The sequence below is a fragment of the Henckelia pumila genome, chromosome 1, assembly GCF_033568475.1.
Source record: "Henckelia pumila isolate YLH828 chromosome 1, ASM3356847v2, whole genome shotgun sequence".
Classification (NCBI taxonomy): domain Eukaryota; kingdom Viridiplantae; phylum Streptophyta; class Magnoliopsida; order Lamiales; family Gesneriaceae; genus Henckelia; species Henckelia pumila.
In genome coordinates, this window is record NC_133120.1 from 116092705 (window position 1) to 116109917 (window position 17213).

The 17213-nt window shown below is 32.4% G+C and overlaps 1 protein-coding gene and 1 long non-coding RNA gene across 3 annotated transcripts in view; both read right to left on the reverse strand.

Moving 5' to 3' along the window:
- Positions 1 to 2473: 2473 nt before the first annotated feature.
- LOC140874585 (uncharacterized) lies at positions 2474 to 5426 on the reverse strand. 2 transcript variants are annotated; one of them, XR_012148156.1, is made up of 4 exons: positions 5285 to 5426; positions 5050 to 5115; positions 4361 to 4606; positions 2474 to 2973 (listed from the first exon to the last, which is right to left on the reverse strand). It is a non-coding gene; the product is annotated as an uncharacterized lncRNA (long non-coding RNA). The 2 variants fall into 2 exon arrangements; XR_012148155.1 differs by lacking the exon at positions 2474 to 2973 and having other exon boundaries at positions 2983 to 4606.
- Positions 5427 to 7833: 2407 nt separating this feature from the next.
- Positions 7834 to 17213, reverse strand: part of LOC140873402 (protein CHROMATIN REMODELING 24-like) — a 29527-nt gene continuing 20147 nt past the window's right edge. Inside the window, exons 9-26 of the mRNA XM_073276507.1 lie at positions 16075 to 16242; positions 13336 to 13565; positions 13122 to 13252; positions 12884 to 12926; positions 12650 to 12748; positions 12318 to 12425; positions 12159 to 12214; positions 11982 to 12069; positions 11785 to 11898; positions 11645 to 11713; positions 11368 to 11481; positions 11223 to 11294; positions 10114 to 10194; positions 9920 to 10038; positions 9616 to 9727; positions 9172 to 9240; positions 8765 to 8862; positions 7834 to 8390 (exon numbers count right to left, since the gene is read on the reverse strand). Of these exons, the coding sequence (XP_073132608.1) occupies positions 8270 to 8390; positions 8765 to 8862; positions 9172 to 9240; positions 9616 to 9727; positions 9920 to 10038; positions 10114 to 10194; positions 11223 to 11294; positions 11368 to 11481; positions 11645 to 11713; positions 11785 to 11898; positions 11982 to 12069; positions 12159 to 12214; positions 12318 to 12425; positions 12650 to 12748; positions 12884 to 12926; positions 13122 to 13252; positions 13336 to 13565; positions 16075 to 16242 (1892 nt within the window). The 3' untranslated portion in view covers positions 7834 to 8269. The remainder of the gene's footprint in view (positions 8391 to 8764; positions 8863 to 9171; positions 9241 to 9615; positions 9728 to 9919; positions 10039 to 10113; positions 10195 to 11222; positions 11295 to 11367; positions 11482 to 11644; positions 11714 to 11784; positions 11899 to 11981; positions 12070 to 12158; positions 12215 to 12317; positions 12426 to 12649; positions 12749 to 12883; positions 12927 to 13121; positions 13253 to 13335; positions 13566 to 16074; positions 16243 to 17213) is intronic.

The window sequence follows — 17213 nt, forward strand, 5'->3', positions numbered from 1 at the left end:
CTGCGTGCGGGTTTGTGTTCTTATTTGCCTCAAATTCTCGACTAATAATGCGAAAACTCGTTCTTTGGATGGAAAAAATTGTGTTTTGTATGGTAATTGGAAAAATAGCTAAATTAAAGATGGGCGTTACTAAGTTTGTCTATGGAAAAATTATGTTACTTGAGCTGGTTTCTTTTTACTCGGAACAGAAGTTGGAATATGTGTTTCAATTGTTTCTTGTTAAAGTTTAAGGCAATGTCTCTGATTTGGGCTCATAGATGGTATTATTGGTATTTTATCATCATTTGAAGGGAACACAAATTATGGGAGGCTGCTCGTTTTCGCATTTCTGGTTTATCTCTAAAATTGTTTCTCGTGGGTTATTTAGCTGAATTTTAATCTGCCACCTGTGTTGTAGTGATGGACAATTACAAAAATACACCTCAGTATCTTTATGGCCTCACACCTCAGTAGCTGAATTTCGAGCTATACAGCTAGTTTGACATCAATACTAATAGTGCGATAGCTTTCATCAAGAATTCAAGGAATCGAATCCTTCATCTCTAGTTCAGATCCAATAGGAATCCAGGAAGGGTCATTTGCATATAAGTTTCTCACCGATCAATTAAGCATATCAGAGTCAAGGCTCCTAATATTGAAAAAAATATGATTATCTTAGTTCCCTTCAACGAGGTCCAACCGATGGTGGAGTTGCTGCCATTGTTGACGAGTTTCCTATATTCAGTTGTTTTTGTCCACCACGAAGTGCGAGTTCAGTATTGTGGGACAGGAGTTCACAAAGAGTGGATGGGGATTTGTAAGTATGTTGTAATTTAAAGTTATGGTTCATCAATCCTTGTCGAAATTCTGATGTTATATAGGTCGATCGTGTTATTCTCTTTGTATTTTATTAATCTGGAAAATTTCCTGTGAAAACAATATAGTTGGGTAGCATCAGAAAACAATATAGTTGGGTGGCATCAATGGACCCATCTATCTTATCTGGCCGCTAATGTGGCAAAATGATTGAAATGCAATGAGATCTGTACTATCTACCACCTATTATAACTATTGGTATAGCATCAAACCTTCGGTCCTGTAGGATTATGTGACTAATCCTCATGCTTAGGAATTCGGTGCTTTTTATTTGCATATACATAGATAAAGTTTTGTATCAAGCCATTTCAACTTTGCAAATCATCTCTGCAAGTGTTCCAAAGGGACTCGCCACTGGAATTATATTTATTAACGGCTGTACTCCAACTCTCGAAAAGTGGCGAGCTCCAAAGGATCCATGACAAATGGCTCTCGAAAGTAGAATGCTCGAGTCATGTGATAGATGACAACAGGCTCTCTCTCAAGAGATTCTGGAGACTATTTCTTATATGCGGCATAGCATGCTTCATTGCATTAGCCATCTTTTTTTGGAGGGTTTGTGTGCAATAAACCAGATTAATACCGAGGAAGGGCATCAGAATGTCGAGCAAAGTGAACCTTCATGTTCTGGTAGCAGTGTTTACAAGCCTCAGCTTCAAAGATTTGACGGGTTTTGTTGATAAGAAAGAGACTGAAATTAAGGAAATGTTATGGAGAAAGAATGAAAATTCAAAGAGGCATGCAAATGATCAGTTTTGAGGAGCAGCGTAGTTGATGTGGTTTTGTTTGTAGACATCTCTATGTTCTTCTTATAATGTACATTTTGAATACAGATTGTAATTCTAGTTGATGTAATTGTTCTGTCCCTGCTGTTGAAAGATGAAATAGGAGGGATGAATGGATTTCATTACATGTGAAATAACCATACATATCTAATTAATAATTTTTGAAGTAATACTTTTGGCCAAAAACGTAATACTTTTAGCTGTGAGAAGTAATAGTTTTTATAATCAAAGTATTAGTTTTTATGTGAAAAATATTAGTTTTAGCGTAGGCAAATTTGACATAAAAGTATTAGTTTTTCTGTTACAAGTACTGCTTCTTTAGTCAAAAGTATTATTTTTTATGTTAAACATATTACTTCTAACGTGTGTAATTTGACATTAAAAGTATTATTCGATGTCAAATAAGCATACATTAAAATTAATATTTCAAACTAAAAAATAATATGTTTAACATAAATACTAATACTTTTGAACAAAACAATTATATTTTTTTATGTCAAATAAACATACATTAGAAGTAATATGTTTGACATAAATACCAATAATTTTAGCAATAAGATTAATATTTTGACCAAAAAATAATATTTTATGCCGTTTACAAAAAACATAAATATCAAATAAGCATATATTACAAATTAATACTTTTTACATAAAAACTAATACTTTTAACATAAAAAATAATATTTTTGACATAAAAACTACTATTTAATACCGTTTACAAATAAGCATATGTTACAAAATAATACTTTTGATATAAAAACGAATACGTTTAGCAAAAAAAATATTACTTTTGACAAAAAATTAATATTATTTATTTCAAATTATTGGCAAAAACAAGTAGGCGTCATTCAAATATTCTTATTTGTGAACTTGAATCGGGTTTATATCTACATGGATTAGACTCAATTTTTTTTGGTATTACAACATGGACACATAACTGGACAATTCCCAGTACATAATCACTGGAACCTGGGCCAACTCATCTTACATAGAATGGAATCCATTTCTCTTGGTTGATTTAAATATCCCCATCCAACGCTTTTCACAACAGCTTCGACAATCGGATAGTATTTGTGAATGTTTGGCTGTCCAAGTTCATGCTTTCAGATTTCCACTTGTCGTCACATATGAACAAGCGTGTCGTCGATTTTACGATTCCGTCTCTGCCATCAATACTGATAAGTTTCCCATTGGCCTCACCCACGATGTGCACCACTCATGATGCTTATCTTCTCAGCCTCTTTCTTGGAGCCACGATCTCTATTTCATTAGGAAAAGAATTAATAGATTCCCCATTGCTGTTTGATCTGAGAGCCACTCTACATGAGTCATCCTAAAAGACAATAAAGTGGACAATAACACGACAGATTCAATTTTCATTCTTGAAAGAAATTAACTAACATATCCTTCACAGAAAAGAAATATACATGTATATGCTCTAGCAAGCATCCCGTGCCGATAATCTATCACATTATTTAAAATATGGTACTACTGGATATCTGCCTTGATGATTTCATATAAAACATTCATCTACTAGGTTAGGACAAAATACAAATATTGACTGAGTCACAATGCAAACTGGACAATTCCCAATACATGTTCTTAAACATTAAATTGACACATAACTATGTATTACTTAAAACAACAGTTCCTCTTTCATTCACAACACTTTTCTAACAAGAACTTGCAACAAAGTTTGATCTTTGTAAAGTGGAAGTGGAATTCAAGAAATCTATGCAATCCTTGATGGCTTCAGCCCTATGAGAATCGAGAGTATCAGCATATGTCCTCGAATTCAATGACAGGCTTAAACACTTGCAAAATGTGTAAGTTTGCACAACATCAAAGATTTCACTTTTATATAATATTAATAATGAGCAGCCAAAGAATAAAATAGTATTTTTCCATAAAAAGTAATATTTTTATATCAAATTAATATATATTAGAAGTAATATTTTTACAAAAAAAAGTATTAGTTTTCATAAAAAAGGTAATATTTTTTAATAAAAATAATAACTTTTATGAAAAATTAGCATATGTTAAAAGTAATATTTTGAACTGAATAACTAATACATTTGATTAAAAAAGTAATTTGGAATGCAACAAGAATTAATTCAATTTTTAACTTTGCAAACCCCAAAAATCAAATTCCTAGTTCTCTTGCTAGTGATCCAAACAAAATGTTACCGCAGTTGCTTCTGCAGCACGAGTTGCTGTCAGTTTCAATGGCATACAAAACAAACCATTTGGTCAAACAAATGTTGAGTTATTACAACACATATCCAGCCCTCCATCAATGTCGAATGGGAATATACGGCCAAGAAACCATGAACTACTAATTTATTTACTTTATACGACCGATCATATAATATTCATCAAGAAACTGAACAGAGGGTATATTAATCTTCTAAAGAGTTTAACAGGACCTTCTTAGGACAAAAAATAAAAGGAAAATTCTAACAACAATACATAAGAAAGATACGATCCAATAAGCTAACAAGTATAAAGGTGTACTAAGGAAAGTAGACAAAGGAAAAAAAACAACATAATGTTAAACAGAGGAAAAAGAAAATTAGACTCCACTCCCTTATCTATTATGTATCTGAAGGCAAGTAAGAAGAATCAGATACATTTCCAAGCATAAGGCTTTGTAATCCCGGCTTTAAGTCACACATACAGAAATCCTCATATTCCGTACCATCCCCTCCTTTTCTCCTTACCTCTACCAATCTCAACATTGAATGGTCGGAGATGGTCGACTTTGAGAGGTCGCCGAAAATACTTTTTTTATGTCTTGAATTACGCCTATGTCTTCTTCAATCTGTAATAACTAGAACTCTTGAAATTTCTTTCCTTCACAATTCTCTTTCAAAGCGAAGACAAATGAAAATCATTGTTGCGACGATTACCGATTTGATGGATCTGAGTTCCACAACCATTTCTAGAATAGGAATTCACACACAAGTCTGAACAACACATGATTAATTTAGCCATCAATATCATGTATACACATCAAACAAAATGTGTATGGACAATGGGAAACAAACAGACTGCAAATCCTTGAATCATTGAGAAACTATTTTTTAATTAAAATTCCTACCTGATATTTTCACTTATCATTCGAAGAAAAATTATATTAAAGTAGAAATGCCACAGCTCAAACATATTTAAGGATTGACACACAAGAAACTTTGCTACTTCTGGAATCCACATGCAACTAGCTGGCTTCAACCTTTAACAAGTTTTCTAGTACCAAACTCAAAAGATTCTTATGCATAACAACAACATTAAGAATATCCCGACATTGGAAACTTAAACTTTGATCATCAACGCAAAATAGCATAACCACGAGAATTAAAATCCCACAATCCAAAGTACACAAAATACTGAGAAAGAAGAAGAAAATAACCTGTAACAATGGCTGTGAGACCCGACCCATCGAGCACTTCAGTGACTTACACGGCTATGGAGGTAGCTGAGAATCAAAAGTAGGCGATGGATTTAAGACATGAGTTAGACGCAAAATCATCGATTTTTCATTAAACCCATCGATTTCAGATTTTAAAAAGAGTAAGAAATTGTTTCTGTCGATCTGGATATGCGAGGATTTAAGACATGAGTTAGACGCAAATCGATGGTTTCACCTAATTAATCTTCGTTCCTTGCCGTCAAGCTTCTCAGTTCAAACCATCGATTCGATGGAACGAGAATCTGCCATGGTTTCTGTCGATCTTCATATGCGAGGGATTTAGGGCAATTTAGGCGACAAATGGGATAAGAAAAGCAGATTAGATATGGATCCAATCTACTGGTTAATTACCCTTTTTTGTTTTGGGTTGACCCGCCACACACATGATACAATTCAGGAGAATTACTCAAAATAAAATAAATCAAGGTTGTGAAAATCACGTACTTTCAATGTTTAACCAAAATAATAAATAAATAATAAATAACACACCAGCACACTTATATATATATATATATATATACATGTAAACGTTTAAATTAAAAAATTCGACTATTTCTCCTTTTGATAAAGGCTAAAACTATAACACTTATTTATGGGATGATTTTGCTATTAACGAATGAATATTTTTTACAAGAGATAAAGATAGTTAAACCAATTATAGTTTTTTGTTACTTAAAAAGTATACTTTTTGAAGGTAAATTTTTAAAAAATTTGTAAATAAATATTTACAAAAATTATTTATTAACATTACTCACCACTTCTTCTTATATGACTAATAATAGAAAATTTCAGCTCAAAAGAACAAGTTCATGAACCCATCATGCATAAAAAAAAAAATATGTGATATGAATGTATTCAATTGTTTTTAACAAAATTATAAGATTGATATTATTTTTTTTAACTATTGACGTTAATAAATTTATTTATGTTAATCAATCTACAGCGGACTAAGTAATAACTTTAAAAAAGAATTAGAAGCTTTATGGATGACACATCTTAAAGATCTTGAATAAGATTATCTTAATTTAAAATTTCAATTAGATGAATAATATACTGAACATACACTATTATTTATTATTAAATTAATTTTTTTATCATTTCACGAGCAAAATTTTGAATATTTTATCATTGGAGTAAATATTTTATAAATAAAGTTTATAAAGCATGATATTATATGAAATTCAAATATCAAAATTTAATTTGAATTAACATATATTACTTATTAATAAATACTAAAAAATTTATATTGCTCCAAGACATACGTAAAATACATGAGATAAAAATAAAGCAAAACTATGACACAAATCATGTAGTAGTAATTGCTCAAAATCAATCAACAAAACAATGGAAACTCCTCATGTAATAACTAGAAATGTTTCGATGTTAATATTGTGTCAAAAAAACTAAATTTAAACATTATACATAAGCTTGCATATGTTATTGAAATGTCTTATCTTAAAATGTTAACGTAAATATAAAAAAAATGATTAGCATAAATGAAGCAATGAAATTACAATAGTTACATTGTTTGAAAATGTTGCAAATATTTTTAATGAGTGCAGTATTATATATTTATATCGATTTGATTCATCACTAAGGTTTATAAATATTTTTTTCCTACAAATACTATATAATAATTATAATTACTAAAAAAATGCTTCATGACACATGCTTTTAGCCTAAATGAAACCATACTCGCACAAATTGGAGAGGAGAGGTATTGGCTTCAAAACCTGACAACCCCCACTCCAATGTCAAAAAAAAAATGCTTTTATATATAAGTCGATAATATTTCAATATACCACAAGCATTTATAAACACCAAAAAAAATAAGAATATGCATTTTTCTCAAAACGAACAAGACGGTTGAAATAAAAAAAAAATAGCATTAATAATTGAAAGCGTTCAAAATTCAAACAAAATTTTAAGAACAAAACTATTGCAACCATAGGTTTCGAACAACAAAAATAAATAAATAAAAAGTTCAAAAATATCATTGATCATTCATTATTGAATTACAAGCAATACAAAATAATAAAACCTTACAAGAACAGAGATTAGAGACAAATGAAATTATTTATACTCTTACAAGAATAGATTTTCAATATTTAGAAAAAAAAGACCCTCAAACAAAAGAATCAAGAATAAATATAGAAATACAAATAATTGATGAAACCAAGACCACGAGAATTAATATTGAAGATATGAAAAATTGTTTTTTTTAACAAAAAAATATATAAATAATTGTTGTAAATGAAAAAATTGAGAAAAAAAGTCTAAAATATGAAGGGAGAAAACATTTGGCAAAGTAATTTATTTCAAAATTTAGAATTTATTTTCTATATTTTTTAAATAATTGGTAAAATAAGTTTTTAACACTCTTATTTATATGTTAATCAAAATTTAATTTCTTAAATATATCTTGACATTTGAATTCCATATTTTTCCAAATGTCTAATTTATACAAAATTATGATATTCATTACAACAATTATTTTGAACTCCTCTTGATTCAATTAGATTTGTAAAGTATAGACAAGCCTAGATCAGATACCTCTATATTACTTGATCTAATGGATTGAATACACCCCTAAAGTGTCTATTTTTAAGTCACCAAAAAGTGAATAGACTAAATCAGAATTGGTCGAAAATAGACCAAATCGTTCAACTTGCGGGAATGTGGAATAATCACGGTGTTGTTTATCCAACACAACAGCTCTTTTACTTCAGAGAAGATGCAAGTGATGTATAAGTTTTGACATCAAAATTTGAGGTTTGAGCCTTGAGGCTTGTGTTTTAAAACAGCAGGGTCGTGGTATAGTACCTCCAACAAACAGCTTCTACCTTGCAATATATGCACCAACACGATGACCATCCATCCATCATTCGACCAAAAATTTACAAAAACTTGCAACGCAACAAAACGTTATCTAAGTACTAATAATATGCAGATACAAGAAGTCAATCAAGGGAGACAAAACAGCTTTAGGAAGTCTCATCCTTGATCCGGAAAACAGTATATATCTCAGCGAGATTCCTTCTCCGTTTTTTTCTTTCTTGAAGTACCACTTTCCAACTCATCTCTGCCCAGATTTTGTGTAAGCAGATGGGGCAGAACGCCGAGGTACATGATGCCAAGCAAGCCAAAGAGGGCACCCAAATTATCCTTCTACCACATCTTCTTGTACCGGAAAAGTGTCTGAGAACAATCTAGTGTGATAAGTAACTCCAGCTATGTCGAGAGAGTTGAGGAACTCTACATGCTGTTGCAATGAGGCTTCCCTAAAAATAAAGATTCTGATTAGAACTTTGGGACGGCAAGTGGAGGAAAAAGTGAAATCCATTGTGTGCATAACTACACTAGATTGTAATTTTTTTTGTTGGAAAATGATTTATAGTTTTATATGAAGTATGTATTAAATAAGATTGTGTGTGTGTGCGTATTTTTATGAATTTCAAGTACAATTTAAAATAGTGTAGTGTAAAATATACATATATATTTTACTGGAAATGAACAAATGATACAAATTAGTAAATTACTTTTAAGATCCGTGAAGGAAAGAATAAAAGGATTCACGAACAATGTAAAGGGAAAAATTGAAAATTTTGCACGCAGAATGAAGAAAGAGGAAACATGACAAAATAAAATGCTTTACATAGTATGCTGGTGATCTTGCGGTTTGGGCAGGCGTAGTGCAGCCTGAGATGAATCAAATGCTTCATCTGTTGGCAAACTATATATATCCTTTGAATCCTGTAAATTCATATAATAACAGTGGCCTCAAAATTCTTTCTCCAGCCATTTATGAATGTTTTATATACAGATGATAGCTAAACTTCTATCATTGAAAAAATCATTCACTATCAGACATGTAAAATAGGTACTCTATGATTTCTGGGGAGAGTAAATGAATGGAAGATTTAAAAGTGCATGTTATCAGTGACTAGAAAAGAATTACATTGAAAAATTGGAAAAACTGAAATTGCAAAAAAGACTGAAATTGCAAAAAAAATGAAAGCAACCATTTCAACAGTGCAAAAGAATTTAATTCCAAGCAAATACCTCCGTGTTGAAATAGCGAGGCTGCTTTTCATTTTCAGTTATACGTCTGATTAAGCCTTCCTTCAATACCTAAATAACAAATTTCAAGACCATAATCAAAACAAACCCTAATAGAACATGATCAAAATATAATGCAAAATCACACAAGTAACAAAGAAACCACAAGAGCAAACAATGAACATTTACATGAGATAAACACATGATTCTGCATCTCCATAAGCACAATTGATTTAATAATGGCATTCAGTGTCATCAACTAATATCTAGCTATGAAAAACTAAATGAAAAAAAATGTGATTATAACTAACTTAATTTCACCATTAATCTTTGATTTCAGGTCATGAAAACTATGAACCAGGCACTCAAGGGGGCCTTTATCAAATTTGAAATATGTTTTCCACACCTCAAAAGTGAAATACAGAAACAAAGACGACATTACTTCACCTGCTTTATGTAGGTTTTCTCTTCGATCGTTCCACAAGTTATTAACCTGTACACGATGACATCTTTGGTTTGCCCGATGCGATATGCCCGGTCAACACATTGATTATCAGCGCTTAAAAATTTGCAAAGAAGTCAACATCATTCTTGGAATAATCATTTAACATTTTGAATAAGAATCTCAGGAGGAAAAAGAATATAGATCTCCACATTTAGGAGAAGATAAGAATTGTCTTTATCCCACTACAAAGTATAAAGGAAGTTCTTCGGAAGTAATTAAAACAGAAAAATATTTTGAAGTATGAACCATGGATTCCAAGCAGGATTAACCAAAATGACGCGGTCCGCTTTTGTGAGGGTTAGTTCACATCCACCAACCCCGGAAGTCAAAAGTAAGATATTAGGTCCATTCCCTTCCTGAAAATCCTGAAAGAAGACAGCAAATGAAATACAAACAGAAATATTTGTAAAAAAAAAATATCATTTTGAAGATTATCAAACCTTAACAAGTTTCTCTCTATCTTGAATTTTAGTTTTACCATCCAATCGAGCGTAAACGTCTCCACGCATTTTCAATAAATCCTGAAGAAAAAATGGGGTTAATCACGATGCCACACTGTGGAGCGGAAAAAATTAGAAGAAAAAGATGCATGTTCCTGTACGTAAATGCAGAAAAAAAAAAACGGAAGTGTAAGAAACAACCACAAGTACTCGTAAGCCCTATGGGAAGGGATCTTAAAAGGTAATGCTTTAGAAAGTCAAGCGGGGACCAAGTAGATAGATCTGTATAATCCAAATTTCAACAAATCTTTTTTTCATTAATGGCAAAATTTATCAATAAAAGTTTAGAATCCTTTTTTTAGAAATAAAAGTCTAGAATCTAGATAATACAAAAATGTTTATTTAATATTTGATAAATTTTCAAGTTAATCGAACAAACTTTAATCATAAAAAATATCCGGATTCATCTTTCTATTCTTTCTTCTTTCCTCTTTTCTTTTAGATACTACTTTAAATAGACCTTTAAACATTTTTGTTGAATATTCTTTTTCCTTAAATTCCTAGGATTCTCAATCTTTGTAATATGGGTAAATTATATGTAAATTATCTTGTTAAAATAGAAATAGATTATTTCCATAATTTAGCATGCATCCATATTTATAAATTAGGTTGTATTCTTCATTCTTGATCAATGAGAATAAGATTTTTCTCTACAATACATTATTTGTATATTTTATACAATTTTTGCCGTTTCTATCACAGCATGTGTTGATTTCTTGTTGTCTACCTATTCTTTAATTGTTTTCTTTATTAGATGATTTTCGAATACATCAAACTCAATTGGATAGCATTAAAATACTCATCATTATTATCATCTTTCCCCACTTAAAACTGGATTTTTTAAGAGGATTAACCTTCATAAAAGATGTCATCCATTGAGGCAAAATGTGGTTCATTCACAACTTCAAAGAATGGCCAGAGCAGCCCATGTTATTGATGTGTTACCATAAGCAATATAATAATGTATGAGAAAAGCAAAGTAGCAAAACGGTATAAATCTATGACAGCTTAACATAGACAAAATTTCGAACTACTATTTCTGAACTTACCTCTATCAAACCAAGCATCTGTGCACTCTGTGAAAATATGAGAATGAAATGTCCTTTGGGAAGCAAATCATTCTGAAATAAAAAATAGTATGCGAGGTCATTCAAATTCATACAACATACATTCTAAACAAGGTTAGATTCTTACCAACAAAGATGAGATAAAGCGTATCTTGCATGAAACATCTAGCTCGAGGTTCGCTACAGGATCATCAGCAACTCCTTTTTCCAGACGCGGATGATCACATATCTGTCTTAGAACCTGTTTCCAAGAATAAAAACAAACCAGTGAATACTAAACATATTCTCATTTAATAATTTCCTAAACTACAAGATATCAGAAAAAACGCATGGATCGAAATAATAATAAATTTAATCAATAAGTTGTCAAAGTACTTAATTATAAAGCTTTTTGAGGATATTACCGAGAGTGGAGCGAGATTGTTTTTTGTCAAAGTCTCCTTATTGTTCAAGAAACTCTTGTACCTTTGGCGCTAGGTTTATGAATACGAAATTTAGGTAAAGAAAAAATTTCTAGAAAATTAAACACAAAATAAATTGGTACCTGAATAGGAGTCAACTTTAACCATATTACCATCTCATCTTTTTTGGGCAATAGGATGCCAAAATCAGACATTGCTCGTCTTAGAAAGAAAGGACGGATGGATTTTCTAAGTGACTTATAACAAGAGAAGTAAAAAGATAATATCAATGAATATCCATCAGATTCAAATAATCTTATCATATATCCAAGTGCCGCACCTGAGCTGCTGAATAACCCAAGTCTTCTTCATTAATAGGAGTGTTTCCCTCAACAGCCTTACGGAAGCAATCATATTTCTTGAAAAACCTGCATGGACAAGCAATGGATAAGATATAAACTAAATGGGAGCACATAAATATGAACCTCTAATAATGTAAAGCAACTAGAGAACTGACTCAGTCTCGCAACCAAGAATCCCTGGAACGCAGAATCGAAATAGCGCCCATAATTCCTATAAGCAACAAACAAAAAATTTATTATATTGTTGCATGCTTGTCAAAGTGTAACGAAAACCAATAAAATTAATATAAATGCAATAATGATAGGTACAATACCGCAAGTTTGTTTTGCACCGGTGTCTTAGTAATAAGAATACGATGTTTACAACACAGCAAGGATAAACTTTTCGACAATATTGTGTTTGGGTTTCTTAAAAGATCAGCCTGAAATAATTAAGGGTATACTTCAAATTCAAATTGAAATATACATCAAAACTAAGAAAACTAGGTATACATCAGAACTAAGAAAACACAATGCAAAGGAGACAAAAAAATTGAACTTGTCATGGCATGTCGTAAAACTATAAATAAACATAATAAACCTACTTCATCTAGAAACATATAATTGAATAATGCTTCATATTTTTAAATAAACATAATAAACATACTTCATCAACAAACATATAATCCAATGCTTCATCATTCCCAGCATCCTTATGGGTGAATTTAGTCATGCCCATACGAGATTCTAGGTAAACAAATTTTCCCTACAATAAAAACAAGGGAAAATGTGTAAAGAGTCTAAAAAATAAGAACTGGTGAAGTTAATACTAAAGATTCAGTTATTGTATTTTTTAATTATAAAAAAAAAAAAATCGATGGAGAGAGAAAGAAGATCGTACATCTTGACGCCCCATGTGGAAACCTTCACGATGAAGTGTATCACTGCGAAAAGACACTAATGAAAGGTAACTACAAGAATACTAAACACAAGGCCTTTGGCAAAGTGATTATCATCCTCATCGAAGGAAGGCATTACAAATTTTGGTCAATAAAACCATTAATTGTTTATTGTGCATCTATGATTTCGGGTGCATCTACTGTCTATTGAGCATAAAACAGACTGAGAGACTAACATACACTTTTAACTCTGACAACAGCCCAAAATCTGAAAAGTTTTTTTCCCACAGTTCGTTTAAGTCTTGTCCAGTGACAATAAGAACTCTCTGAGCCAGATTTGAGTGGAACAGGCCCACTATAAATATGCAAACCTGGAGGAAAAAGAGGAAGAAAATAAAAAAAGCCATCACTACATCTGAAAAAAAGAAACTGCTTTTTCAAGTATCTTCCACACCAGCACAGCAGTTACTTGTAGCTCCACGTCGTCAGCTATTATTCCCCCCCGACCCTCATGGTGAAGTGACAGGAGCCACTCAAGTCCTTCATGATGATGGGGACAAAATTTTTCAGCAACTTTATGTGGCAATTTGAATGGATGTGGTAGATTTTTTATCACAAAGTCATCATCCATCTCTGTCTTTTTTCTTTTACCAACTGTATGCTTGCCTCTAATCTTTTTTGCTCCTGCATTTATCACCAGAAAAACAGCAAACAATTTTACAAAAGAGGAATCCATGAGGACAATTTGTTTCAAAACCAATTCATTGGAATCATGAAGGTTCGTCTTCTTTAAATCATTTGTTTTTTTCCTCAAAATTCATTATTGCATACATGCTGTAAAAGAAATACACAAGGAAAACAAAATTCTTGAATGAAAATGAAAGTTCAATACAACAAGAAATGTTTAATTGGATAGTTGTAACATTGTTTTTAAAGAATATGAGGAATCAAATTTAGTTGACACAAACCACACTTGACCATGGCATCATTTTAGTTGACACAAACCACACTTGACCATGGCATCATTTAGGTGGTCAAATCAGGCCCATGGAGTTTGTTTTAGACCCTAAAGAGATTGTTAAGGTTGCATACCAATTGTGGATTAGTTGTGGATAGTTCGGTGGTTTGGTTATAGAGACTTCATGTCCTATTTTTTTTCTGCTATTTTTTCAAGGGGGGGAAAAAGGATTTACCTATTTAAAAATATGGCCATGGAAATTTCAACATGATGACCGATTTTAAAAAAAATCTAGCGTCCTTGAGAATGCTAGACAGCAATGACTTCACTGGTAGAGAAAAATCTGGTGTTCTCAAAGTGTTTAAAAGCGATCAATGATAGTGATGAAGGGAATCCTACAGAATACATCGTATCTACTATCTACTACAAGGGACATCCATTGTAATAAATGTTAACAAATACTGCTACAAACAAACAAGTATCCAAGCCCATCCTATAGCATATGCGATTTGCTTACATTAGTGAAGGTGGACTGAAGGAGTTAAATAAGCAAAGATTATTTGGCACCAATAAACTAACAGATCTTGAGTTTTGTGCGCATTGTATTTTTGGAAAGGCAAAACCATTGCAATTCACAACAGCCTAAAACAATGCCAAAGGAACTTCGGATCATATCCATAGTGATCTTTGGGGTCCCTCCAAGGTGCATTCTCAAAGTGGTGCAAGATATTTTCTGTCACTTATAGATTAGTTTTTAAGAAAGGTGTGGATCTATATACTGAAAAACAAGAATGATACCTTTGCAAAGTTTAAAGAATGGAAGATGCTTGTGGAAACACAAACTGGCAGAAAGTTGAAGAAATTGAGGACAAGGCTTGGAGTTTTGTGGTGAAATGTTCAATCAACTTTGCAAAACCAAAGTTGTTGAAAGGCATCACACTATCTAAATAAATAAATAGAAAAGAAAGGCATCACACTGTAAGAACACCCCAACAAAATGGTTTGACCAAGAGGATGAACCGAATCAGAATGGAATGAGTTAGATGAATGCTGTCAAATGCAAATCTACTTAAAAGTTTCTGGGCTGAAGCATCTGTTCAAGGTTGTCTATGCAATTAATAGACGTCCCTCAGCCGCAATTAGTTTTAAAACACCGCTTGAAAGATAAATAGGACAACGACCAAAATTGAATAACCTCAGGGCCTTCGGTTGTATTGCCTATGCGCATATTAGTCAAGGAAAGCTGGAAGCTAGAGCTTTAAAGTGTATGTTCCTTGGATATCCGAAATGTGTTAAAGGATATAGACTGTCGTATAATGGTGAAGAAGACACCCAAAATACTGATAAGCAGAGACGTGATGTTTAAAGAAACTTGAAGTGTATTATCTCAGGCCACATTCACTGAAAATTAAAGGCAACATGCAGTGGGTGAAGAAACACAGCTCAAGGTGGAGATTAGTGATGATCAATGTGAGGAAACCAATATAGGCACTGTCCAGAAGCAGGTGGAGTAGCAAACTCAAGATCAAGTAGGTGGAGATTATCATCTAGCCAGAGACATAGTAAGAAGACAGATTAAACCACCAAACAAATTTGGGCAAGCAGATCTTATAGCTACTGCTCTGACAGCAGCTCAAGAAATTGAGGAAGATGAACCCATAACCTTTAAAGAAGCTTTGCACTGACCAAACTGTAATAAATGGCTTGAAGCTATGCAAGATGAAATGCACTCTCACAAAGGAACCGAACATGGGAATTGGTTGATTAACCATTATTAGGACCAAGAGTTGTGGGGTGTAAGTGGTATACAAGGTGAAGGCCTCAATACCGAAAACTGAGAAGGGAAGAATCAAGGCTAGAATTGTATCCAAGGGATTCACATAACGTGAAGGAGTTGATTGTGATGAAGTATTGTCTCCGGTCGTGAAGCATTGTTCCACCAGCAGTCCAGCATGCTGTTGTCATTGACTCATTGGTAAGACAACACAATATAGTAATAATACACACACGCACATGCTAGATTGCCCTAGACAGACCAATAACTGAAAAAGGAGGATTCAAAGCTAGACTTGAAGCCAAGGGAATCACACAACGTCAAGGAGTTGATTATCATGAAGTATTCTCTCCGATTGTGAAGCATACTTCAATATGTTGTCGTTGATTTTGGATTGAGCAAGTGAATTGATTTCAAGGCTAACAAACAATTCAATCACGCTCCTTAGACTTGAAACTTACCAGGGAGAGCGAATTTCGAGCGAACCAGAAATCGCCGAAATCCATAGAGGCGGAGAATTCGTCGACGCTGTTGCTGTCTGGTTTTGAAGTGACGATCGTCCTCCATGATTGCAGAATGAGACTGTTTCGAGTCTTTTCGATTTGGCTTGCCTCCAATCTTTTTTGCTCCTGCATTTATCACCAGAAAAATAGCAAACAATTTTACAAAAGAGGAATCCATCATTCTAGACACAAATTTGTTACATGGAAAGAAGTGAGGACAATTCGTTTCAAAACCAATTCATTGGAATCATGAAGGTTCGTCTTCTTTAAATCATTTTTTTTTTCCTCAAAATTCATTATTGCATACATGCTGGAAAAGAAATACACAAGGAAAACAAAATTCTTGAATGAAAATGACAGTGCAATACAACAAGAAAATGTTTAATTGGATAATTGTAACATTGATTTTAAAGAATAGGAGGAATCAAATAGCTGAGACAAACCACACTTGACCAGGGCATCATTTAGCTGGTCAAATCAGGCCCTTGGAGCTTGTTTTAGACCCTAAAGAGATGTTAAGGTTGCAAACCAATTGTGGATGGTTCGGTGGTTTGGTTATAGAGATCTCATGTCCTATTTCTTTTCTGCTATTTTTTTAAGGGCCGAAAAAAGGATTTACCTATCCTCGATTTACCTATCCTTCTTATTAATTGTAACAGGGAGAAATTTGATAATGAAATAATAAGTAATTAATAGTGCATTCTATGCAATATACATGATTTGGTTGGAGAAAGGTAACATATCGACTTGTGTCAGTTTATGAAGGTAAAATTCAAATGATCTTTGGGCTTAATGATAATCATTATTGTCTAAGTTATTTTTTTATGTAAATATTTTCTTTTTCTTCTAGATAATCAGCAATCAAAATCACAGCAAATGAATAATGTTGTTTTTGTTATTCTACTTTATGAACTAAGTATTTTTTTGCAGTTTAATTAATTCCAAACATATGGCCGTGGAAATTTCAACATGATGACCGATTTAAAAAAAAATCTAGCATCCTTGAGAATGCTAGACAGCAATGACTTCACTGGTAGAGAAAAATCGGGTGTTCTCAAAGTGTTAAAAAACGATCAATGATAGTGATGAAGGGAATC